General features: G+C 41.6%; 2 protein-coding genes and 1 pseudogene across 2 annotated transcripts in view; 2 read left to right on the top strand and 1 right to left on the bottom strand.

Moving 5' to 3' along the window:
• The first annotated feature begins 12,662 nt into the window (after positions 1-12,662).
• On the top strand, positions 12,663-19,364 carry LOC143270255 (T-cell ecto-ADP-ribosyltransferase 2-like). Its single transcript, XM_076559550.1, has 4 exons — positions 12,663-12,774; positions 16,354-16,422; positions 16,864-17,599; positions 19,210-19,364. Exons 2-4 carry the CDS (start codon positions 16,372-16,374, stop codon positions 19,362-19,364), a joined length of 942 nt encoding a protein of 313 aa, XP_076415665.1. The 5' UTR covers positions 12,663-12,774; positions 16,354-16,371.
• The window catches only part of LOC143268051 (T-cell ecto-ADP-ribosyltransferase 1-like), a 40,953-nt gene continuing 26,800 nt past the window's right edge, over positions 12,683-26,835 (top strand). The window contains exon 1 of the mRNA XM_076548506.1: positions 12,683-12,774. The gene's annotated coding sequence lies outside the window, so the exon portion shown is untranslated. The remainder of the gene's footprint in view (positions 12,775-26,835) is intronic.
• LOC107399948 (large ribosomal subunit protein uL16-like) lies at positions 19,788-20,156 on the bottom strand (annotated as a pseudogene).

The raw sequence follows: 26,835 nt of genomic DNA, 5'->3' as shown, positions 1-26,835 counted from the left end.
GCTCTTGCAGGGACTGGGTAGGATCCCACTTTCATTGTCTAATGTTTGCTTGCAGATGTTCTTGAAGTTGAAGATGACTTCTCTTCTAGACTCAAAAGTTCACATGTTCCTCCCGACTTGGTTTTTCACCCATCAGGTAATATTCTCAACCCACACTCTGTTGACCTTGCTTTCCCCTGCCTACGTCTACGAGTCTGCCAGTGACTAACACAGCAGCTTAAGGTTTATCTTAAGCGATCAAATAAAAAAAAAAATAGATGCTCTGTAAAGACAGATCCAGACCAAAATAAAAAAATCCCTCCAAATGAGTTACAGTGTGTTAAAAAATACACATAGGCTTGGCTGAGAGGAAAAGGGGGTATATACAGTCATTGATTAAAAAATAGTTTAAAAGGCCGGGCGGTGGTGGCGCACGCCTTTAATCCCAGCACTCGGGAGGCAGAGGCAGGCGGATCTCTGTGAGTTCGAGGCCAGCCTGGACTACCAAGTGAGTCCCAGGAAAGGCACAAAGCTACACAGAGAAACCCTGTCTTGAAAAACCAAAAAAAAAAGTTTAAAAATAATATAGCCCTTTAAAAAGGAGTAAAGTAAACAATAATAAAAATATAATAAGTCACGTAAAGATGAAAAATACACAGAGAGTCTGGATGCTGTATGTTATTGTGTTGTATTTGAATTTTTTTTGACTGCTGAAGAAGGAGTGTTAGTTGGTCATAGACATTGTATTATGAAAGCTGCTAGATTAAACCAACCTACATATTTTAAAAGTATCTTGACTTCAAAATGGAAGTCAGAAGATGTGTTGCTTTGGGAGTGAGGTGATGCTTTTATTTCACAGAAATGAGAGGCTGTGGACTCATACCAGGTTAAAGATGATCAGGTTTGATTAAGGAAGACACCCCCTGAAAGCCTGGCCACAGACATAAAGAAATAAGTGTAAAAAAAATACAAAGCATGTAATGTATATTTTACCTGCTCAAATTTAGTTTGAAGTCTATTTTATTAGACATTAGGACAGCTACACCAGCTTGCTTCTTAGGTCCATTTGCTTGGAAAGCCTTTTCCCAGCCCTTTACTCTGAGGTAGTGTCTGTCTTTGAAGTTAAGGTGTGTTTCTTGTATGTAGCAGAAGGATGGATCCTGTTTTCTTATCCACTCTGTTAGTCTGTATCTTTTTATAGGTGAATTGAGACCATTGATATTGATGGATATTAATGACCAGTGATTGTTAATTCCTGTTTATTTTTGTGGTCGTGTTGCGATTTCCTTCTTTGGTGTTTGTTGGTGTGGGATTATCTATTGCCTGAGTCTTCATGGGTGTGTTTAACTTCTTTAGATTGGATTTTTCCTTCTAGTGCTTTCTGTAGGGCTGGGTTTGTGGACAGGTATTGATTAAATCTGGTTTTATCCTGGAATATTTTGTTTACTTTGTCTATGGTGATTGATAGTTTTTCTGGGTATAATAGTCTGGGTTGGCATCCGTGGTCTCTTAGTGTCTGCATAACATTTGTCCAGGACCTTCTAGCTTTCATAGTCTCTATTGAAGTCTGGTGTTTTTCTGATGGGTCTGTCTTTATATGTTACTTGGTATATATATTTCCTTTGCGGCTCTTAATATTTTTTCTTTGTTCTGTATGTTTTGTGTTTTGATTATTATGTGGCGAGGGGACTTTTTTTTTTTTGGATCCAGCCTATTTGGTGTTCTGTAAGCTTCTTGTATCTTCATAGGTATTTTTTTCTTTAGGTTAGGAAAGTTTTCTTCTATGATTGTGTTGAGCATATTTTCTGTGCCTTTGAGTTGGTATTCTTCGCCTTCTTCTATCCCTAATATTCTTTTTTTTTCCTTTTATTTTATTTTACAGTACCATTCAGTTCTACATATCAACCATGGATTCCCTTGTTCTCCCCCCTCCTGCGTCCCTCCCCTTCCCCCCAGCCCACTCCCCATTGCCACCTCCTCCAGGGCAAAGCCTCCCCTGAGGACTGAGATCAACCTAGTAGACTCAGTCCAGGCAGGTCCAGTCCCCTCCTCCCAGACTGAGCCAAGCATCCCTGCATAAGCCCCAGGTTTCAAACAGCCAACTCATGCAATGAGCACAGGACCAGGTACCACTGCCTAGATGCCAAGTGGAGCTTCTCCCGCCCCCTTTTCTGTTCTCATTGAGAGTGCCAAGCTCCTTCAGACTTCTGCCTTGTGTCGTAAGCGTAGAATTTGTGAACAGTCCACACAACATGTTGGGGCACACGAATTAGAGCAGCCAACCTGCACTGGCATTTATGATGCTGTGCATTGAGCAGCTTTGGAGGTGGGCAGCCATCCTAGCTCCTAGAGGTTCATAAGGGAAATTCTTGCCCAGGGTCTTTGACTGGTATCCCTATTATTAGATTTGGTCTTTTCATGGTGTCCCAAATTTCTTGGATGTTTTGTATTATGACTTTTTTTGTCTTTAGTGTTTTCTTTAACTGACGAATCTATTTTCTCTATTGTGTCTTCAGTGTGAGAGATTCTCTGTTCCATCTCTTGCATTCGGTTGGTTATGCTTGCTTCTGTAGTTCCTGTTCATTTAGTCAGAATTTCTATTTCCAGCATTCCCTCAGTTTGTGTTTTCTTTATTGTCTCAATTGCAATTTTCAAATCTTGAATTGTTTCCTTCATCTGTTTAATTACTTTTTCTTGGCTTTCTTTGATTTCTTCCATTTTTTTTGTTTGTTTTTTCTTCCATTTCTTTAAAGGAATTTTTTATTTCCTCTTTAAGGGAGTTTTTAATTTCTTCTTTAAGGGCCTCTATCATTTTCTTAAAGTCATTTTTAGGATTCATTTCTTCTGTTTCTTCTGTCTTGGTATGTTCAAGTCTTGCAGGTGTAGAATCGCTAGGTTCTGATGTTGTCATATAGGTCTTTATGTTGTTACCTGTATTTTTGCACTGGTGTCTACTTATCTCTTCCTCTGCTCAGTGCAGGCAGTGTCTGTGACTGAAGGTACCTTTCTTGTTCTAATTGTTTGTCTTGGTCCACTAGGAGGTCTTGGTTAAATCGGTGCTGTTGGGCTCTATTTCCCTGGGAGCAGCTTAGTCCAATCTTTATTACAACCTCCTCTCTTCCACCACTCTGCCTGCCTCTGCCACTACTCTCACCTGCTCAAATATAAAACAAAAAATCATCTTTAACTGACCTGTGTGCACCACATATTCCATACTTGTAATGTATGTTACCTTTGGGAGTTTATGTGTTTTCCGAAAAAGGGGACCAAACACCAATAAAAACACGAGGCCCAGGCACTCCAGCATCTCAGAGTGCCTCTGTTGCAGTTGTGAGTTCTGCATCCACAACAGCTTCAAGGCTGCTAGCTGAGATGATCTAGCCTCACAAACTATTACAGCCAAGACCTAGCAATTATCCTGATTTTCTCAAGGTTTCCCCAAATGTATTAACACCCTCAGACAAGAGGAAGCAGTCTAGAGAATACACCATCCACATTCCTAATAGGTGGGATGGATGGTTTTTTGGTTATTCAATGGTTTATGGATGTTTGTCATCATTTGGGGGAGGGTGGTTGCAAATTATTATTGGTCATGACAAGGGCAAAACTAAGCAAGGGAGGATAGAATTAGGGATTTTTTTTTAATAGGGAGGGGATAGTATAGAAAAGGGTAGATTATTGAATCTACTTTTAAACTAAAAATAAAACTACTCGCCTTATTTCACATTGGTATGAATTTTTGTATATTGATACAAATTTAGGTTATTTTTTCTTATACTGTATATATGTTATTGCTATTATTAAAGATATTGTACTTACATAGCCCATTTTAAAATATAATGTGCAAGTAAGAAATACATATTAATACCTAGTCATCTATAATAGTTAAACTTATAGTCATGTTAGGTATTTTTTCAAGGTCATAAATAAATAATATATTTAGATAGATAGATGGTCTTCAAACACTTCAAAGTCCTACAGAATATGACATTCAATATATTTAATAACCTAATACTTCTCTTGACAGTGAGACCTATCTGCTCCTGGCAGCACCAATTTACTTCAAAGAAGACGCTGGTCATTGAAGAAACTCCATACAGAATTTACATTCTTTATTGCAAAAGCTAGCCATTTGAGAAAAGAAACTGCCCTTGCCTCGATTGCGGACAGTATACTGTCCAGACTGAATCAGGAACAAGCTAAAGAAAGTTACTCCCAAACTTTGCCAAGACAAGGTGGGACAGTCCTTCAAAGTTTCCTGCTTCAGAAAATATCTGTCAGATATTCTATGCCTGTACGCCAAAGATAGATGCTCCAATGTTATAGAAGAATTTTGGGTGACTGTCTAGGTATCCTGATGTCCCTGTCACTACATAACATTTAACCCTTCTGAGGTTATTGATGGAGTTAAAGACTAAATAATTAGACTTAAAGTTTTCCTTAGTTATAGCAAAAATGTAAATTAGATATAAAACTTTAAACAGACAAAGATAAGATAAATAGTATTTTCTCTAAATTTGCCAAATACAAATGGACTGGATGCTGTAAGTGTAATTCTTACTTAATAACTGTTTTTGTTGTATATACTTTTACTTTGTTAAAGTTAAATCTTCCTTTTTACTTAGACAAAAGGGAGAAATGTGAACTATTCCATCACATTGTGTGAATATATGTCATTGTGATTGGTTTAATTAAGGAGTTGATTGTCCAGTAGCTGGGCAGGATAAGGTTAGTTGAGAGAACCAGACTAAGGACACTGGGAAGAAGAAGGGTGAAATCTGAGGAGTCTAGATCCAGGTGCAGAAGAAGCAACATGGGAAGTTCACAGATGAGGTCAATGAGCCTCAGAGAGGACATAGATGAATGAAAATGGGTTATTTAAGCCTAAGCTACCGGCCAAGCATTTATAATTTATATAAGTCTCTGAGTGGTTATTAGGGAGTAGATGTCCAGACAGGAAAACTCTGCCTACAGATGCTGCCCATCTGGGCCAAATGGTTGATGTCTAGTCCAGGCAGGCTGAGAGCCACAGTTAGATTCTAGTTCACAAAAGTTTGCACACAAAGAACAAACTGCTGCAACAGTGGACTTTCAGAAGGTTCAGACCCAGAACCTCTTCTTGGTTGAAGAAGGAGAAGCCTGTCAGACTCCCTAGAAGACCAGGAAGACTCCGGTTAGGAAAGTCTTTTATCCCCAGTCAGTGTCTTAGAGACAGGAACCTGGAAGTGGTGGGGATCCATCAGTTTGCTCACTCATCACGCCTTTAATCCCAGAAAGCAAGCCTTTAATCCCAGGGAGTGGTGGTAGAAAGCAGAAAGGTATATAAGGCGTGAGGACCAGAAACTAGAAGCTTTTGACCTGGTTAAGCATTTCTGGCTAAGGTTTTAGGCTTCGAGTAGCAGTTCAGCTGAGAGCCATTGGAATGAGGACTCAGAGGCTTCCAGCCTGAGGAAACAGGACCAGCTGGGGAATTGGCAAGGTGAGATAGCTGTGGCTTGTTCTATCTCTCTGATCTACCAGCATTCAGTCCAATAACTGGCCTCAGGTTTGATTTTATTAATAAGACTCTTTAAGATTCCTGCTACATCTTATTTTTATTATTTTTTATTTTATAATTTAATTTCATTTTACATATCAGCTACAGATTCCCCTGTCCTCCCCCCTCCTGCACTTCCCCCCCAGCCCACCCCCATTCCCATCTCCTCCAGGGCAAAGACTCCCCTGGGGACTCAATTCAACCTGATAGATTCAGTCCAGGCAGGTCCAGTCCCCTCCTCCCAGGCTGAGCTAAGTGTCCCTGCATAGGCCCCATGTTCCAAACAGCCAGCTCATGCACTGAGGACAGGTCCCGGTCCCACTGCCTGGGTGCTTCCCAAACAGTTCAAGCTAATCAACTGTCTCACTTATCCAGAGGGCCTGATCCAGTTGGGGGCTCCTCAGCTATTGGTTCATAGTTCATGTGTTTCCATTAGTTTGGCTATTTGTCCCTGTGCTTTTTCCAGTCTTGGTCTCCACAATTCTCGTTCATACAATCTCTCCTCTTTCTCACCAACTGGACTCCTGGAACTCCACCTGGAGCGTGGCAGTGGATTTTTGCATCAGCTTCCCTCAGTCATTGGATGAGATTTATAGCATGACAGTTAGGGTGTTTGGCCATCTTACCACCAGAGTAGGTCAGTTCAGGCTTTCTCTTGACCATTACGAGTAATCCATTGTGGAGGTATCTTTGTAGATTTCTGGGGACCTCTCTAGCACTTTGCTTCTTCCTGTTCCCAAATGGTCTTCATTTATCATGGTCTCTTATTCCTTGTTCTCCCTCTCTGTTCTTGATCCAGCTGGGATCTCCTGCTGCCCTAAGCTCTCTTTCCCTCAAACCTTGCCCTTCATTACTCCCACTCACGTCCAGGTTGTTCATGTAGATCTCATCCATTTCTCTGTCATTGGGAAATCCCTGTGTCTTTCTTAGGGTCCTGTTTTCTAGGTAGCCTCCCTGGAGTTGTGAGTAGCAGTCTAGTGATCTTTGCTTTACATCTAGTATCCTCCTATGAGTGAATACATACCATGTTTGTCTTTCTGAGTCTGGGTTGCCTCACTCAAGATGATTTTTTTCTAGATCCATCTATTTGCCTGCAAACCTCATGATGTCATTGTTTTTCTCTGCTGAGTAGTACTCCATTGTGTATATGTACCACATTTTATTTTATCCATTCTTCAGTTGAAGGGCATCTAGGTTGTTTCCAGGTTCTGGCTATTACAAACAATGCTGATATGAACATAGCTGAGCAAGGGCCCTTGTGATATGATTGACCATTCCTTGGGTATATGCCCAAGAGTGGTATAGCTGGGTCTTGGGGGAGATTGATTCCCAATTTTCTAAGAAAGCACCATATTGATTTCCAAAGTGACTGTACAAGCTTGCATTCCCACCAGCAGTGGAAGAGAGTTCTTCTTGCTCCACATCCTCTCCAGCATAAGCTGTCTTCAGTGTTTTTGATCATAGCCATTTTGACAGGTGTAAGGTGGTATTTCAGAGTCATTTTGATTTGCATTTCCCTGATGATTAGGGATGTTGAGCAATTCCTTAAATGTCTTTCAGCCATTTGAGCTTCCTCTGTTGAGAATTCTCTGTTTAGTTCTATAGCTCATTCCTTAATTGGACTGTTGGGCATTTTGATGTCTAATGTCTTGAGTTCTTTATATATTCTGGATATCAGCCCTCTGTCAGATGTGGGGTTGGTGAAGACCTTTTCCCATTCTGTAGACTGTTGCTTTGTCTTATTGACCATGTTCATTGCTCTACAAAAACTTCTCAGTTTCAAGAGGTCCCATTGATTGATTGTTTGTCTCAGTGTCTGTGCTACTGGTGTTATATTTAGGAAGTGATCTCCTATGCCAATGCGTTCAAGACTACTTCCTACTTTCTCTTCTATCAGGTTCAGAGTAATTGGATTTATATTGAGGTCTTTGATCCACTTGGACTTAAGTTTTGTGCATAGTGACAGATATGGATCTATTTGCAGCCTTCTACATGTTGACATCCAGTTATGCCAGCACCATTTGCTGAAGATACTTTCTTTTTTCCATGGTACAGTTTTGGCTTATTTGTCAAAAATTATATGTTCACAGGTGTGCGGATTAATGTCGGGGTCTTCAATTCGATTTCATTGGTCCACATGTCGGTTTTTATGCCAGTACCATGCTGTTTTTATTACTGTAGCTCTATAGTAGAGCTTGAGGTCAGGGGTCATGATGCCTCCAGAGGTTGTTTTATTGTACAGGATTCTTTTGGCTATCCTGGGTTTTTTGTTTTTCCATATGAAGTTGAGTATTATTTTTTTTCAGGTCTGTGAAGAATTGTGTTGGTATTTTGATGGGGATTGCATTGAACCTGTAGATTGCTTTTGGTAAGATTGCCATTTTTACTATGTTAATCCTGCCTATCCATGAGCATGGGAGATGTTTCCATTTTCTGACATCTTCAATTTCTTTTTTCAGGGACTTAAAGTTCTTGTCATTAAGGTCCTTCACTTACTTAGTTAGAGTTACCCCCAAGGTTTTTTATATCATTTGTGGCTATTGTAAAGGGTGATGTATCTCTGATTTTTTTCTCAGCCTGCTTGTCAATTGTATATAGGAGGACTACTGGGTTTTTTTTTTTTTTTTTAGTTGATCTTGTATCCTGCTATGTTGCTGAAGGTGTTTATAAGCTGTATCAGTTCCTTGGTTGAATTTTTGTGGTCACTCATGTATACTATCATGTCATCTGCAAATATGGAAAGCTCGACTTCTTCCTTTCTAATTTTTATCCCCTTAATCTCCTTATGTTGTCTTATTGCTCTGGCTAGAACTTCAAGTACTATATTGAATAAGTATGGGGAGAGCGGACAGCCTTGCCTTGTTCCTGATTTTAGTGGAATTGCTTTGAGTTTCTCTCCATTTAATTTGATGTTGGCTGTTGGCTTGCTGTAAATTGCCTTTATTATGTTTAGGTATGTTCCCTGTATTCCTGATCACTCCAAGACCTTTATCATGAAGCAGTGTTGGATTTTCTCAAATGCCTTTTCTGTATCTAGTGAGATGATTATGTGGGTTTTTTCTTTGAGTTTGTTTATATGGTGTATTACATTGATGGACTTTTGTATGTTGAACCACTCTTGCATCCCTGGGATGAAGCCTACTTGATCATGGTGGATAATTGTTTTGATGTGTTCTTGGAGTCTGTTTGCCAATATTTTGTTGAGTATTTTTGCATCAATGTTCATGAGGGAGATTGGTCTGTAGTTCTCTTTCTTTGTTGCATCTTTGTTTGGTTTAGGAATCAGGGTAATTGTAGTCTCACAGAAGGAGTTTGCTAATGTTCCTTATGCTTCTATTGTGTGGAACAATTTAAAGAGTATTGGTATTAACTCTTCTTTGAAAATCTGGTAGAATTCTGTGCTGAAACCATCTGGTCCTGGGCTTTTTTTGGTTGAGAGACTTTTAATGACTGATTCTATTTCCTTAGGGGTTATTGGACTATTTAAATAGTATATCTGGTCTTGATTTAACTTAGGTATGTGGTACCTATCCAGATAATTATCAATTTCTTTTAGATTTTCCAGTTTTGTGGAGTAGAGGTTTTTGAAGTATGACCTGATGATTCTCTGGATTTCCTCATTGTCTGTTATGTCCCCCTTTTCATTTATGATTTTGTTAATTTGGATGCTCTCTCTCTGTCTTTTGTTTAGTTTGGATAAAGGCTTGTCTATCTTGTTAATTTTCTCAAAGAACCAACTCTCTGTTTCATTAATTTTTTTGTATTGTTCTCTTTGTTTCTATTTTATTGATTTCAGCTCTCAATTTGATAATTTCCTGGCATCTATTCTTCCTGGGAAACTTTGATTCTTCTTGTTCTAGAGTTTTCAGGTGTGCTGTTAAGTCACTAGTGTGAGATTTCTCCAACTTCTTTATGTGGGCATTTAGTGCTATGAATTTCCCTCTTTGCACTGCTTCATAGTGTCCCATAAGTTTGGGTGTGTGGTATATTCATTTTCATTGATCTCCAGGAAGTCTTTAATTTCTTTATTTATTTCTTCCTTAACCCATTGGTGATTCAGCTGAGCATTATTCAGTTTCCATGAGATTGTAGGTTTTCTGTAGTTTTTGTTGTTGTTGAAACCTAACTTTAAACCATTGTGATCTGATAGAACGCAGGAGGTTATTCCAATTGTTTTGTATCTGTTGAGCTTTGCTTTGTGGCCAAGTATGTGGTCATTTTAGACAAGTTCCATGGGGTGCTGAGAAGAAGGTATATTCTTTTTTTGTTAGGATGGAATGTTCTGTAGATGTCGATTAAGTCCATTTGAGTCATAACATCAGTTAAGTCCTTTATTTCTCTGTTAAGTTTCAATTTGGGAGAACTGTCCAGTGGTGAAAGTGGGATGCTGAAGTCTCCCACTATTAATGTGTGGGGTTATATATGAGATTTAAGCTTTAGTAATGTTTCTTTTACATATGTGGGTGCCCTTGTGTTTGGGGCATCAATGTTCAGAATTGAAACTTCATCTTGGTGGATATTTCCTGTGATGTGTATGTAATGCCCTTCTTGATCTCTTTTGATTGATTTTAGTTTGAAGTCTATTTTGCTAGATATTAGGATGGCTATACGGACTTGCTTATTAGACCATCTGATTGGAAAGTCTTTTCCCAGCCTTTTATTCTTAGGTAGTGTCTATCTTTTAATTTGAGGTGTGTTTCTTGTATGCAGCAGAAAGATGGGTTCTGCTTTCCTATCCATTCTGTTCCCCTGTGTCTTTTTATAGGTGAATTAAGTCCATTGATTTTAAGGGATATTAATGACCAGTGATTGTTCATTCCTGTTATTTTTTTTTTTTGGTGGTAGTGTGTGTGTGTGTGTGTGTGTGTGTGTGTGTGTGTGTGTGTGTGTGTGCTTCTCTTCTTTGGGGTTTACTGCTGTGGTGTTATCTATTGCCTGTGTTTTCGAGGGTGTGTCTTACTTCATTAGGTTGGAATTTTCCTTCTAGTGCTTTCTGTAGGGCTGGGTTTGTGGATAAGTATTGTTTAAATCTGGTTTTGTCTTGGAATGTCTAGTTCACTCCATTTATGATGATTGAAAGTTTTGCTGGGTATATTAGTCTGGGCTGACATCCATGGTCTCTTAGTGTCTGCATTACATCTGTCCAGGTCCTTCTGGCTTTCAAAGTCTCCATTGAGAAATCGGGTGTTATTCTGATGGGTTTGCTTTTATTAATCATTTGGCCTTTTTCCTTTTCTGCTCTTAATATTCTTTCTTTATTCTGTTTGTTTAGTTGTTTAATTATTATGTGGCAAGGGGACTCTTTTGGGGGTTCTAGTCTGTTTGGTGTTCCCTAGGCTTATTATATCTTCATAGGCATTTCCTTCTTTAAGTTGGGAAAGTTTTCTTCTATGATCATGTTGAATATATTTTCTGTGCCTTTGAGTTGGTATTCTTCTCTTTCCTCTATCCCTATTATTTGTAGGTTTGGTCTTTTCATGCTGTCCCAAATTTCTTGGACATTTTGGATCATGACTTTGTTGGCTTTAGTGTTTTCTTTGACTGAAGAGAGGATCTCTGGCGTTGAAGATACAGTAGAAGAAATCGATCTGTCAGTCAAAGAAAACACTAAAGCCAACAAAGTCATGACCCAAAATGTTATTATTTCTTTTTTAGTTTCCCTTTGGAGGAATACTACAAGAGTGAGGGGTGGTTGTGGAGGGACTGGAAGAGATTGGGGTCCACAAGGTAAAATTCCCAAACAATCAATTAAAAAAACCTTAGTCACCTCTCTTCACCTTTTCCTTATTCCCCTTTAGCTCAGGTGATTTGCTGGTTGCTTTGTTTGGTTTAAGGGGTCTCACTGTGTAGACCTGCCTGGTCTCAAATTCACACAGATCCCTTGTCTTGGCCTCCCAAACTCTGGGATTACAGATGTGAGCCACCACAACAGGTATTCATTTAAGTTGTAAAATTGGTATGTTAGGCAAAGGTCAACCAACTTCTACTTTCTCCTCTATCTAGTCCCCACCTCTCTCTCTCTCTCTCTCTCTCTCTCTCTCTCTCTCTCTCTCTCTCTCTCTCTCTCAAACATGCACACAAAACAAAACACAACATATACACATAAGACACACACACACACACACACACACACACACACACACACACACACACACACAGCAGTCCTGTGGGGAATAAATGAAATGTCCTGACTCATTTTGGTACAGACAAAGGGATGCAGTTTGGTTGTTAGAGTGATTGCCAAGCAACACCAGGTCCTGGGTTCTATTTTTGCACAAATAAATCTAGTTTTATGGAAAGAGAATCAGGAGTTGATGTCACCCTCAGCTACACAGCCATGAAGAGGCCAATCCGGGCTAATGGGACCTTATCTCAAAAAACAAAAACAAAACAAAAAACAAAAATGATGGAGAATAGAAAGGTATAGTATAGCAGATAATCCACAGATCCTGATAAAGAAACTATTTATTTAGAAATTATATTGGGGAGGAAAATCGACTAAACAGAATAGACCCTGGAAGGCTTATGTCCTGCCACACACTGCTTCTGCCACCTGAGTGAATCCACACCATGCAAAGCTACAATGGAGATATAGGACCAGACATATGTGCCCCTCAGCTTCAGCTAGGCCACAAGGCCACACCCTAGGTCCTGGTACTTCAAGGTCATAGGTCAAAGAGGTATTCACTACAGTATACTAACAAAATACAACATACCTAGCTTAAGTAGTTCATAAACTGGGATGTTCTCTATGTCAAATTGCTTTGATTGGTCAATAAATAAAACAATGATTGGCCTGTGGCACGGCAGGAAGTACAGGCGGGACTAACAGAGAGGAGATAAGAAAGAACAGAAAGGTGGAAGGAGTCACTGCCAGCCGCCCCCAGGACAAACAGCATGTGAAGATGCCGGTAAGCCACATGCCATGTGGCAAGGTATAGATTTATAGAAATGGATTAATTTAAGCTATAAGCACAGTTAGCAAGAAGCCTGCCATGGCCATACAGTTTGTAAGCAATATAAGTCTCTGTGTTTACTTGGTTGGGTCTGAGCGGCTGTGGGACTGGCGGGTGACAAAGATTTGTTCTGACTGTGGGCTAGGCAGGTAAACTCTAGCTGTAAAAAACTCTCTGGCTTCCTTTCAAATCTAATCTTAAAGTGAAAGTGTATTGTCAAGAGGATAAAAGGCCACAGCACTGCCTTCTGCAACACTTGATTTTAGAAGAGACCAGAGACCCAGCCACCAAAGATCTGCTCAGGTACCTGACAACTCTGAACTCTGTCTTCTGAAGGAGAAGACCTCTAAAATCGAGGGGACCCTGAGAAAATCTGAGGGTTGCAGTGGGTGTAGTAGTGTGTATGGGGAAGTTGATGACTCAAGGTTAAAGCCAGACGGTCAGTTCTGGGCAAGAAATAGCCCATGTAGGGTGATGGAGGCAGATATAGATAATGAAAGGACAGACATAAGGCTATAATATTTATAGAGACTTAGAAATATAATGCAGGACCACACAATTTACCTCCCAGGTCCTGTAGGAAGCAATTGGCATCTGTGTACATGGTCTCTTATGTATATAGACTTTTACCTTCGTGTACTTCCCCGGTTTTTGAAACAGAACAGGGATATGCTTAATTAATCCCATTTTCCTCCCAGATCCAAGGAAATGTTAGGTTCTATCCTCTTCTTTGCTTTATTTGTCCATTTTAAATTTAAGAGTTTTAAAACATGCGGTCTTACTGTGTGGCCCAGTCTAACTCAGACCTCAAGGTCCTCCTGCACCAGGTCTCCTATGTGGTGGGAACATAGGCTTATTATTTTTTAATGTAGAATTTGCAGCTATAAAGCAGGATGGAAGGAGAGTGGGAGAGAGTGAAGAAAGAGAGGTGGGGATGAAGGAAAAGAGAGAGAGATGGCTTTTTTTTTTAATCCAAGTAGCTACACAGATTCCCAGGGAGACTTTTAATTTGCAGGCACAAGTTCCAGGAGTTCATACTGGGGTTGAAGAGACTCAAGTTGTATATCTTCAGTCTGTGTGGGTTGTGAGGGGCATCGGTGGCAATAAGGCACAGCTAGGCTGTCCTTAGCTGTCCCACAGGGAAGTAGACACCAGTCCTGTGAAAGGCAAACATCTGGATCAACCACATGAGGAACTAGGGAGGGGAGGAGAGAATTGGAAGTTTACTCCAGGCTGGCTGAGCCAAGCCTCCTGAATGAGAAAGTCCTTCTGCTGACCCACTAACCCAACAGGATTGCTTTCTCTTGGTACCTGCATATGGGATTTGTCAGACTTCCTGACTTCAGAACAGAGCTTTGAAGCCTAAGTTTTAAGACAAGAAAAGGGGTGGCTCTAGCTGAGGCTGGAGGAAGAGCGAGAATGTGGAGATGTGTGCTATGTAAAGAGGCTTCACTGTCCAGTTGGGTGTAGCTCAGTGAAAGGTGTTGGCTTGGCATGCACAACATTCTGGGTTCAGTCCTCAGCACCGATTAATTGGACTCTTATGCTAGGTAGTACTTCCCCCAAAAGTAAATTTTGAGCTGGGAAATGGTGCAATGGTTAGAACAAGTACTTCCTCTTGCTGTGGGATCAGAGCTCAGTTCCATCACCCATGTCAGGCAGCCCACAAGTGCCTGTAACTCCAGCTACACACGGTCTGACACCTCTGACCTCGGAGCGTAAGCATCTGCACTCATGTGCACATACCGACCAACTCCAGGACATGCATGCATACACGTTACTAAAAAGAAGAAAAGGAAAGCTCTTTTTAAAAAACAGATTATGTCAAAATTAACAAAGTAGCTCATTAGAAATACTAAGTGAATGAGTTTGAGCTGGAGTCCAGAAGTCTCTGTTGGTGACAAGTTTCCAGAGAACTTCTGATACAACCAAACTTCAGAAACCATTTTGAATAAGAAGCTAAATTCTAGGTGGCTCCAGGATGTACTCAAGGCCAAAAAATTCACCTGTGTATCTATTTCTGGGCAGAGGTTAATTTTTTCTTTAATTGGGTCCTCAGAGTCCCATTACATCCTAAACTGGCTTGGGCCCCAGGATACCCTCGCCTCCAAATCCCAAGGGCTGGGATTATAGGTGTGTGCTGTCATAACTGGTTGTCTGGAAGGACTTTAAGAATTTAGGGAGGATATCTTATGTGGCTAACTATAGTTATTTTAGAATAATTAATAATTTTTGAAAGTTGAGGATGTACAGAAGGTGGGACCCTTCACTGCAGTGCTGAACTCCTAGGTCTGTTGTTTCTACAGTGTCCCCTAAAGGGTCAGGGCAGGAGAAGCCAAGCTGTGGAGGAGCTGGGAGTCCCAGCCTTCCCAAGAGCAACTAGTCAGCCACAGCATGTGACTCCATTCTGCCATTCTCAAGGTGTGGGGAGAGGATTATCTTGACAGACTAGGTCAAAATTCTGTGGAGAGTAACACAACAGGCTTAGATAAGTGTGGGGAGACTTTTCATGATTTGCCAAAAGCCATAGGCAGGAATGAAGGAATGGTTCCACTATAACAGGGTGACCTTCTTTCTCATTGCTTGAACAGACATTCAGTGTATACTTAAATCTCCAACCTTCAAAGAGTAGTGAAAATCTTACATTTTCATAAGATATAATTAGTAATAAGGTTGGTTATGTTAGTCCGCTTCTTTCCTTTTTATTTTTCTCTTCTTTTTTGTCTGTACATGCACATGTGTGGGCATATGCACTTGTGTGGAAACATGCATGTATGAGGGTACACGCATGTGGAAGTCAGAGGACAATCACTGGTGTCATTAGGCACTGTACACAATTTTCATAAAGACAGGGTCTTTCACAGGCCTAAGACTCACCAAGCAGACTGGTCTGGCTGTCCAGTGAGTCTTGAGAATCTCAGGGACCCTTCTTTCTCGACCTCGTGGTGCTGGAATACAAGTGCATGTCATCATACTTACTTATCCCCGTGGATTCTTAGGATGAAACTCAGGTCTATTTTTGCAAGTCAAGTCCTTTACACCCTAATCTTTCTCCTCTGTTTGTGTTACTATCACAAAATGCTTGATGATGGAAAGTTTATAAAGCAAAGGTGCTTACTCTGTTCACAGTCTAATAGCTGGAAAGTCTAAATATGAACGTGCTAAATGTTTAGGGATTTCCTAGAAGAATGACAATATTCTCTATCACACTATCAGAGAATCCATTGCCATGTGCAGAAGGGAACACATGGCAAGAGAGGAAGCCAGAGAGGTTCTGGGCTAGACTTGCTCTTACAGAAACTGTGTAGGATCCCACAAAACTGAATGATCTCTTCTAAGGGTGATGTCCTCCAGGACCTGGTCACTTCCCAGTAGACATCACCTCTTAAAGGTTTCCCCATCTTTATATGGCCACACTGGGGATTTTTGTAGGACAAACAAACCCAAATCATAGAACATAGAAAATACTGAGAGCAATAAAAGACATTGAAAAGTAACTAGCTGAGTGTGGGCCACAAGTTAATCTAATATGGAGAATACAAGTATGTGTGTGAGTAAAACATCAGGGCCTAAGACAGATCTGCTAAAATATGGCCTCTTTCTCCCTGGCAGTCTACACGCTACATACCTCTGTGTGTTACCAGCATTGATTGATTGTAGCTCCTTAATGGTGAGAGAGGATATGAGTTGCCTCATCTCTGGTAAGGGATCCAAGAAGAGCTGTTCACAGAGTGTTGGTAAGCCTTTGTGGGAACTGTGTGAGCAGGAGTCTGGACTCCACGTGTGAAATAAAGATTAAGTCAATGACCCAGAGCTGATCTATGAACAGACTGTTACAATACTGTGCGTACCCCTCTTTCATTGTCTTGTATTTCCTTGCAGCTGTGTTTGAACTTGAAGATGACATCAAAAGTTCATGTGATCCTTCTGACTTGGTTGTTAACCCAGCAGGTAAGATTCTCAACACATGATCTGTTGGTCCTGCTTTCCCATGTCTTTGTGATATTACAGTTTCCAGGGTTGAGTATAGTAGAGGCATGAATCTTTAAGAAGTGGAGTAAATATAATATCAGTAGGGGGAAGGTTGTATGATTATGAGCAATGTACACTGGTATATGAATATTAAAATTTCATGCTAGACCTGTTATTTTGTATGCTGATTAAAAATTTGATTGAATAAAAAGAAAACTCTAGTATCCATAAACACAAAGAATCAGACACCTCAGCCTTGCCTTTCTTCACCCCGTATAACATAATGAGATTGTGTCCATGCATGTTCCACGTGTAAGGATGTAATATGTGACATCTCATGCTGTTGGCTCCAGACAGCACCCAGCGTATTTTAGTAACTTAGCAAACTTGGTGAGTAAATAGAACACACTTCTCTTTCAGTTGACAGGCCTGACTGAGCCTTCCGACCTGGACATGGCTCCCAATGCATTTGATGATCAGTATGAGGGCTGTGTTGAAGACATGGAGAGAAAAGCACCCCAGCTGTTACAGGAAGACTTCAACATGAATGAGGAATTAAAACGTGAGTGGAAAAAGGCAGAGAAACAATGGAAGGAGAAAAAAAAAACAATGAAGTATCCCAAAGGTTTCCATGACTTCCATGGAACAGCTGTAGTGACTTACACTGGTCACGCCCTCAACAATTTTCACACAGCTGTTAGAGAATTCAAGAAAAATCCTGGTAACTTCCATTACAAGGCCTTCCATTACTACTTAACAAGAGCCCTTCAGCTTCTGAGAAACCAAAACCGTCGTTGTTACAAAGTTTACAGAGGCAACAAGAACAAGTTTCGTTACAGTGGGAATGGCTTTCTGCGGTTTGGGCATTTCGGTTCCTCATCTTTCAACAAAACAGTAGCTCTTAATAGCTTTGGTGGTGCTACTGGGACACTGTTTACCATCAAAACCTGCTTGGGGGTTAACATAAGTGGTTTTTCCTACAAACCTGAACAAAAGGAGGTGTTAATTCCAGTATATGAAGTATATCAGAGTGTCACCATAAATGCAAGGAGAAAGGAGAATGAAGAAATTGTTCTGCTCTACCCTAAAAGAGGAAAGAGCAACTTCAATTGCTTCTATAGCCGTTCTACCGACCAGAGTCATTTCAACAGCTCAGGTGAGTCTGGGTCTGTGTTAGAGGTGGAGCTGGTGGGGACATCATGAAATGGAGGAGGGGGTGCTCCCTACCAGAAGACACCCAGTAGACCTGCACATGGCGAGGATGCCTAGACTGATGAAGGGTAGCTTTGGTAAAGCCAAGGGGCACACACCTCAGTGCAGGTGTATAAGAAATGACTGAACATAGTGAGGGACTTCAGGAAAATGCTATTACCAGGCCCAGCCCTATAAAGAGTGAGAAGTTCCATCAGTGGGTATTTATCCTTTCAAACCAAATCTTCCATGTGTTTGGAGTTCTCTGTGGCTGTATACCCATCATTCCTTGTGGCCTTGGATCTCTCTTCATCATTTCACCACATGTCTCATTCTATGCAAGCAAAGACACCATCAATTTTAGTTTGGTGAATACCTTTCAAGACAAGGTGGTTATGTTTCAAGTATCACTTATTATAGTAATCCTTCCATAATACTTTCAGAAAAAATTACTGTATCATGCTCTCTGTCATAGGTTTGGAATCAGACTACATGGCAATCTGGTTCAAACATTGCTAGCTCTATGACTCTTGTCAAGTTATCAGATATCCATGCATCTGTTTCCTCATTTGAATGATATAGACCAAAATGACAAATATTCTAGCAGTATTAGTTGAGAATTAAGAGAGAGACATTCAAGACATATGACTTGGAATATAGATATCATTGCAAAAATGCTTTTTATTTTAACATATGAAGAACCATGTACACATCTCCTATATCTGATCTGAACTCATAATGGTGTGGGTCTCGACATTCACAGGAAAATCACTTGCTCACACTCTAGAGACCTTGTCTCCTGTGCCCACCACTCAGGATCTGCACAGTGTCTGAATTACTTAATTACAACCAGGCCCCACTAAATGTTATCCTAGGAATTTCAGTTTGACTGAGAGGCCAGGGAGAACCTGAAATGAGCTACAGTTAAACTACTGAGTACAGAGCAATCTTAGATCTAATTAGCTCTAACACTTTGGGTTTCTTTGGAGTAGGAAGTAGAACTACAGAAGTGATCACAGGGGCTTCATGCATTTGCATAGAGAAATTTGGAATTTATATCAAGCCCAAGGAAACCATGACCCCTACCCAGATCCATAATTCAGTCAGAAAGATGCTGCCATTCTGGGGCAAACGGTTGCTGTCTAGTGCAGGAAGGCTGAGAGCCACTGGTAGGTTCTAGTTCACACCAGCTGGCATAGAAGGAATTCCCATTGCTGCAACAATGGACTTTCAGAAGGTTCAGACCCAGAAACCTCTTCTTGGGTGAAGAAGGAAAATTCTGTTGGGTTCCCTAGACAGCTAGGAGGACTCTGGATAGGAAAGTCTTTTATCCCCAGTCAGTGTCTTAGAGCACAGGACCCTGAAAGTGATGGGGATCCATCAGTTTGCTCTCATCCTGGTACTTGAGTACTTTAGGAATCCTGAGGGAGCCAGAAGAGTCTAGCCAGGCATGCTGGCCCCCTAGAGCCTACTCTCTTGGGTTTTGAGCTGAGTGCAAAGTTCTGAATGTTTAGGGGAGCTATCCCTGTCTTGAGATTTCCCACATGAAACCTTCCTTTCTCCTCCCATCTACAGTAACCCTGCTGCTGTGGTGCTACCTGGTCTCCTGTTGCAGCTGCTGCCTCTTGCTGAGCTGTAGCCTCTCCTGCCTGCAGTTCATGGATCTGAGTGTTGAATGTCGGCTCAGGGGCAAGAACTTGGCTGGTTCTCTAAGGTCTGTGATAGAATGAAAGGTGCGATCATTTTGGGGTATATCTACTTTAGCATTCACGACTTCCATAGACACCCAAGGACCTGCTGGGTCTGTGGGTGAAATTTTATCCTCTGACTTCAAATTTACTACCCTTTGACACTTTGCTATGATCAAAAAGCAGTGTTTGTCTGCATGGTCAGCAGTAACAATTTTTTTTTAATTTTTTTTTTTTTTGCGGTTAAAGTTTACCTTTATTAACTGAATATGATGTAATTTCCTAGACAGTTTCAAGAGTTCTCAGAGCATTAAGTGAAACATCAGGTAAATACTTATTTTGGAGAGCCTTTTTAATGAACTCATGTAATTTGTTGAGAACTATCTATAACATGAATATTGTCATTGTTTAACATTAGTAGAGGAAAACTGAAGGCCTTATTTCCAGGATCAAGACTCAGAAATCTCAGAGAACAGATACGGCGCCTCGCATGGCGGTCTGGAGCCTGTTGATGCGGATGATGTGGAAGGGGTGCAACCGCGTGCGGATGTGGAAGCTGTCCTTGCCACAGCTCTTGACCCTGTACTTGTTGGCGCTGAAGTGCGTCCTCCAGGGCTTGCGACAACAGCTGCTCCTACTCGTCCGACACCATGTGGCCACAGAGCGGGAACTCGTCCACCTTCACCTTCTTCTGACCCAGGTCGAAGATGCGGATCTTGGCGTCGGGCACCCCTCGGCAGAAGCGGGACTCGAGGTACGGCTTGTTCTTACAGTACCGGTAGCAGCAAGCGGGGCGGCGGCCCATGGCGACGGCGGGAGCCCCGGCCGCGCGCCTCCACCGCCAGCAGCAAAATAGCAGTAACAATTTTAATGCATGTATTATGTGATGAATGTTACAATCTAGGAAATAAACCATTTATAACCACACGTTGATTTCTGTGACTAGGTATTTCTTTCCTTTTTTTTTGAGACACGGTTTCTCTGTGTCGCTTTGTGCCTTTCCTGGAACTCACTCTGTAGACCAGGCTGGCCTCAAACTCACAGAGATCCGCCTGGCTCTGCCTCCCGAGTGCTGTGATTAAAGGCGTGCACCACTCCCACCCCCACCCAGCATGACTAGGTATTTCTATAGGTTGAATTATTTGTTTGAGAACCTCTCCTTTCTCTTTCTTTCTTTCTTTCTTTCTTTCTTTCTTTCTTTCTTTCTTTCTTTCTTTCTTTCTTTCTTTCTTTCTTTCTTTCTTTCTTTCTTTCTTTCTCTCTTTCTCTCTTTCTCTCTTTCTTTCTCTCTTTCTTTCGGTTTGAATTAGCAAAGGCTAAATCTACCATGCAGTTAATATGCAGCTTGCAGAAACCTGTGTGTAACTCAGCAGGAATGTGCCATGCTGCAGGTCAAGCCCACATACCGGGAACCCACCATGGAGTACCTCAAGCCTGCATGTTGCAGTGTCTCACCACCTGCATGAGACATGAAGCAGGAGCCTGTTTTTGGCTCTGTTTAGAATTGCCTATTAAATATTCTCAGATTTCAGGTGGAAACTCGAGCCCTTGGGCACCATTTGTAGCTGAAGTTTTCTCCTGTCCTGTCCAACCCCACAGACCCCAGAGCCACTTATAAAATAATCGCTCAGAGGCTTATATTAATTAAAACTGCTTGGCCATTAGCTCAGGCCTACCACTGACTAGCTCTTACATTTAAACTCAGCCCATTCCTGTTAATTTATATGTTGCCACATTTTCTGTGCCTTTACCTGTGTGCCAATACATGTTGCTACATGGACAGTGTGGACTGGCATCTCCTGAACCAAACTTCCTAGAATTCTTCTTGTTTGTTTACTCTGCTTATACTTCCTGCCTGGCTAGTGGCCAATCAGCTTTTTATTTATCAAGCAATCAGAGTAACACTTTCACAGCATACAGAACATCCCACAGCAGGCATGAGGTCTGATGCTCACATTGGTACAATTGAGAATGTTCATGTTGTACATTTTTCACAGATGCTCCTGCAGGACAAATTGAGTGGGCCATAAATGTTAAGGGCTGACCTAGATAAAGTCCACTCCCTACTCTACCCCACCAGAAATACAGCCAGCTACTGAGCTCTGTCAGCCTATTTCAATAACTCTGATCATCTCTGAGGACATGGATAAGCACATTAATTTTTAAAACTTCATATAACTATATTGCCTGATATGTGTGTGTGTGTGTGTGTTCATGCCTTGAAATGTGTTTAGGGGTCAGAGGGCAACTCTGTGGCATAGGCTCTTGCCTTCCACCTTATGCAGGTTCCAGGGATCAGGTTGTCAGTTTCACTCATTAAGAATTCCTGAGCCATCTCAGCAAGTGAGACAGGCCCATTTTGAGGCATAATGGGTCAGGAAGTCTATATCCTGTACTTACCCTGAGTGGGTTTAGCCCAAGTGTATAAAGCTTCCCTAACTCTCCATGTTATGGAGTAAGAGACTCCTGGGAAAAGACCACAGACTCAATTCAGATTATAATTATAATCAGCAAAATGTGTTTTAGTTGCTAGCCAAACAACAGTCTCTGAGCAAAACCAGAGACTGTTGAGCCAAGAGGGATGGGGATGAGGGAAGGATTTTTAAATGTGAAAACCACAAGAAGGCCTTGAGTATCTACACAAGCAACCAAGACCTGTTTTGATCTGTCAAGATTAGGTTGTCAAGGGGACCTAAGAATAGTCCTTGAGTGTCTGCATAAGCAGGTTACAGAAGCCAAAATGGCAGCTAGTTATATCATATTGAAGGAGGTAGTCATAGCTGTGGATTTCTGGGTTAGTGGGGTGCTCACTGAGTTGAGATTACTGGGATGTTATTTTCCAGGTACTGGAGACAGAGTCAAATTGTTATTAGGTATCAGGATGGATGCCTTACAGCAAATGGAGATTCTTTAGCCATTACACCATTTTCCATTGGCATCAAATCATTTATAGGTAATAGTAAAACCTTTAGGGATAAATTGGTAACTTTGTTGTGTATAGAGACCTCAATGCTGTGGGCTGGTAAATAGTATATAGAGCACATGTAAAAAAACAAACAAACAAGCAAACAAAAAAACCTCTAACAAAACTCTCATTAGAGTCCAGTTTTGAGTGTAGAGACCTCCTACCTTTGCTTTGCTTTGGGTCTGCTAAACTCTCTATAGGGAGGGATTTACCCCTTATGATATTAATGTTTGGAAGATCTGCACCACTGCTTCCACAGCTCAGAGACCAGCGGTTGGTAGAATGCTTTAAAACCATTCCTTTCTCAAGTCACTACAGGCCCTCCAGGCACTCCAGTCCTCCAAAGAGGCTACTCACTGAACTGGCAGAGAGATCCAACCAACCTCCTATTTTACCAGCTGTTTCTGCTTTGGATCTGTTAATACTGTCTGGGTTGATGTAGCAGCCAAAGGGGCACTGGAACCAACTTGGTAAAAACCCTAGATGGTGATTCTCTCCACTCTTATGATGGTGAAGGTAGCTGCCATCACACCATGGATCCAAAACATCCATGTCAAGAAAGTGGAAGCAACATATGCTCCTGCCTAATGGACTGTCTCCCACACTATGGGCCCATTACAATTAATGTTTCATTGGGATGCAAGCCCTTCCACTCCATGCCCCTCTACCTCCTCCTGAGTCTCATGTTTGGTATGAATACAGGATCATGTTCCAACCCCCACTGCCCTCAGACTTGGACCTGGTAACTGAGAAACACTGATACAGGGGAGGTGATAGCTGATGTGGCTACAGACCACATTCTATATTCCATCTTGACCTTTGCTCACTGATACTCATGTTAAGTGTCTTGTTTAACTGGAAACAGAAAGAGCAATTTATCTTTTGAGATAAATTCCCAGCTCTTTCTGTTTCCAGTTCACAAGCTATGGATGCCCTAAGGCTGAGCCCCCAACTGCCTTTGCAGAAACGGGTTGTCAAACACAGGCTTCCTAGAAACACAAGGATGAATACATAGAAAGGAAGTCCCCTCCCTATCAACACACCATAGGAAAATGCAATCCAGTGGCCATAAAATTAAAGGTCTGAAAATTCCATAAAAAGAGTCTGTCCTTGGGAAACTGGGAAAACCTGAGGAGTCAGAGTTCATGCTACAGGAAGGGACCCTGGGGATAGAGTTAATCATTCCCAGCCTGAAATCAGCCAGGATTGTTGGTTATGCATTGACACCCACCTCCCTACTTCACAGGGATAGGAACTAACTAGACTCAGCCAAAACTCACTGTGACTGGGGACATCATAAATTAACTTGTCAATTACCAAAACCTTTAACCAAAGCAATTCCCCTTTTTCTGATGCCCGCTGTTCTGCCTTGTGGCTTAACTCATCTGGACAACAGCAATATCACCGAGCCCCTGAGACTACTAGGTTGGCATGTACTAATGGCTTGACTTAATGTGCTCGTCTGATGCTTTATGTAATGGAAAAAATAAACAATACATGTTAATGTGAAGCCTGAACTACAGGAAAAAATAAATAAAAGAGCTGGACCTGTCCTCCGCCCACTCCTGGTCAGAGCAGGGCTAGCTAGCTCCACAGCCACAGACGTCACATCAGCCTCTGTCATGGGAGATAAAACGTTAGGAAACTAAGAAGACAGTCTGATCAGAAGAGGTATTGTCAGTTTCCATTTCTGAATTAGAACAACAGTCAGACTTTCTTGCGGAAGTGCTGCTACAAAGTCAGAGGCTTAGACTTACTTCTGAGATGAGGGGACTAAGTGTGGTTTTGGGAGAAACCTGTTGTTTCTATGCTGGTTGATCAGGAGTAATTAGAAAAAAATTGTCATGGCTGGGGAAGATGAGAGAGAGAGAGAGAGAGAGAGAGAGAGAGAGAGAGAGAGAGAGAGACAGAGAGAGAGAGAGAGACAGAGAGAGAGAGAGAGACACAGAGACACAGAGACACAGAGACAGAGACAGAGACAGAGACAGAAACAGATTAGATAAGTGTGTTAGTGTCTGTTCTCTTGATTCCCCTGGCTAACTCATCTGCTACCAGCACTGACTGGCCCTTTAGTTCTTGTTCTGATTGGATAATCGGAGGTGTCCTGTATCTTAAACTGTAGAGCAGTGATTCCATGGTTTGACTCTTTCACTTAGACTAGTGGGGGATGTAACAGACCCCAGACCTTAGCACAGCTGATTCCATGATGGAAGCACTATTAAAGCCATGAAGCTCATCCTGTAGACAGCACCACCTGCCAAAATGGAAACAAAGACAAAATACTTCAACATCCATACTTCTGGGAAAGTCTCTAAATGTGCAAATCTGCTATTTTGGCTTCTGTATTCTGCTTTTAGTTAACTTCTCTTGTTAACTGAAGTACATCAACCCAGAATTTTTTTTTTTTGCTTAAATGCTCACCCTGAGAAAGACTTGCTGCTCCACTGTGTTCCCTAATACTCCGTGTAGCTGTAGTCACTGACCAGCTAATCAAGATTTTCTACTGGCTTCAACCCATGTCTGAGCAGTCTTCTCTGATGGACAACCTACAACACCACAGCCCTTTTTGTATTTTTGACTCTAAATCCAGAACCAAGTGGCTAAAGCTGCCAAGTTCTGCTGATTGATGGGGCTGGAACTTGGGCCCCCTCATTAAAACACATTTTTATATTTTTCTGTTTTTGATGGTTGCCTTCACTGGTAAGCTTTTCTTTAATTCTTTTTCACAAGTTGGAAGCTTAGCTGGGTGGGATCTTGCTCTGAGGTCACCACTCCCTTTATTCCATTAAGCCTCAGGCTTTTCTTTAAACTTTTTATCTTCTTGAGCAATTGGACTTAACTCTAATACTTGTACTCTTTTTCTCCTCAAACTACATTTTGAAATTTTCTACTCTTAGCTTGCCCCCTTTCATTATAGATCTGCATCAGAGTGGCCACTAATAACCACAGGACACTGTCAATACTAGGCTGTCTTGAAATCTCCTCTGCCAGTGACATTAAACTCCAAAACTCTTCCATTTAGCCTTGGCAAATCTTTTTGGGACATGGGCAGAAAGCAGCCACATTCTTTGCCAAACTATCACTACAGTGGTCTCTAGTCCACTTAGTAATATTCTTCTCCTCTGAAACCTCTTGAGCTGAGGTTCCCACAGTTCAGATCACCCTCGGCACCAATGTTTTCCATGCTGCTATTTGTATGGCCCATTAATCCCTGCTTAAAGTGTTCAGCTAGTCCACCATCTCAATGTACACATTCTGCCAACAAGCAGCATGGTCAGGTTTATCACCCTGTTCCCTGGTACCAACTTCTGTCTAAGTCACTGTTCTACTGCTGTGAAGAAAATCATGACCACAACAACTCTTAGAAAAGAAAGCATTTAAGTGAGACTTCCTTACAGTTTCAGAGATTCAGTCCATTATCAGCATGGCATCATGCAGACAGACATGGTCCTGGAGAAGTAGCTGAGAGGTCAACCCCTGGGCAGCAGTAGGAGTGACTGCTGTGAATGGACTTCTTATAAGATCAGAGCCCACTCTCAGTGACACTCTTCCTCCAAACAGGCATCACCTAATAATCATTTCAAATAGTTCCACTCTCCGTTGATGAAGATTCAAATCTATGAGCCTCTATGGGCCATTCTCATTCAAACCACACACCTGAACTCCACTCCTGTACCTAATCACCCACAGCATGGCTCCCACCATCAGTTAAGGTGTGCCTCACGCAGTGTGTTGAGTGTTAAAACACACTCATGGCATTTTTGTCACCCCCTTCTTTCACAGCCATCTTCCTCTTTCTCACAGCCTTGGCATATAAAGGATTTGTCTACCCTGTCCTTTGTCTCCAAGAGATTTCTGATTTAGGCTCTGAGCATCTTCCTACCCACCCTCCTTTTCTAAAATTCCATTTTTGAGATAAGTTCTCAGGTAGTCCAGGCTTGTCTCAAACTTGCTATGTACTCAAGGCTGTCCTTGAACTCCTGATCTACCTGCCTCCAGCACCCAAGTGTTGGGATTTTAGGCACATCAGGAACACCTGGGAACACTTGTACAATTTTCAGGTTTGCATTTTTCTTCCAGTAGGGTTTTGTGCCTTTAGTCCAATATCAATCATCAGGACCAGGCTATGATATGTTATGTCCATATAACATGATGGGATTATTCAGTAGTGTGGGAACAAACCAAAGCACTGGAGTCTGTTGCACCAAGATTGTGTGAGAGATCTTGATTAAAGGGAGAGTTAGAGCCAGAGCTATGAGATCTATATTTTCAGGCACTGGGGAGTGTAGCACGAGTCTTTCAGGTTTTATTAAGGAAATCAAACCCAGAACCAGGTATTGGGGTGAATGCTGGAAGATCAGAGAAGCAGAACAAGCCACAGCCACCTCACCTTGCCCATTCCTCAGCTGATCATGTCTCTTCAGACTGGAAGCCTCTGAGTCCTCATTCAGAATGAATCCCAACTGAACTGTGCTCAAAGCCTAAAAGCATAACCAGCTAGTTCCTGGTTTTCATGCCTTATATACCTTTCTGCTTTCTGCCATCACT

This window comes from Peromyscus maniculatus, chromosome 1 (genome assembly GCF_049852395.1).
Source record: "Peromyscus maniculatus bairdii isolate BWxNUB_F1_BW_parent chromosome 1, HU_Pman_BW_mat_3.1, whole genome shotgun sequence".
Classification (NCBI taxonomy): domain Eukaryota; kingdom Metazoa; phylum Chordata; class Mammalia; order Rodentia; family Cricetidae; genus Peromyscus; species Peromyscus maniculatus.
This window is presented reverse-complemented; position numbering and strand designations above follow the sequence as displayed.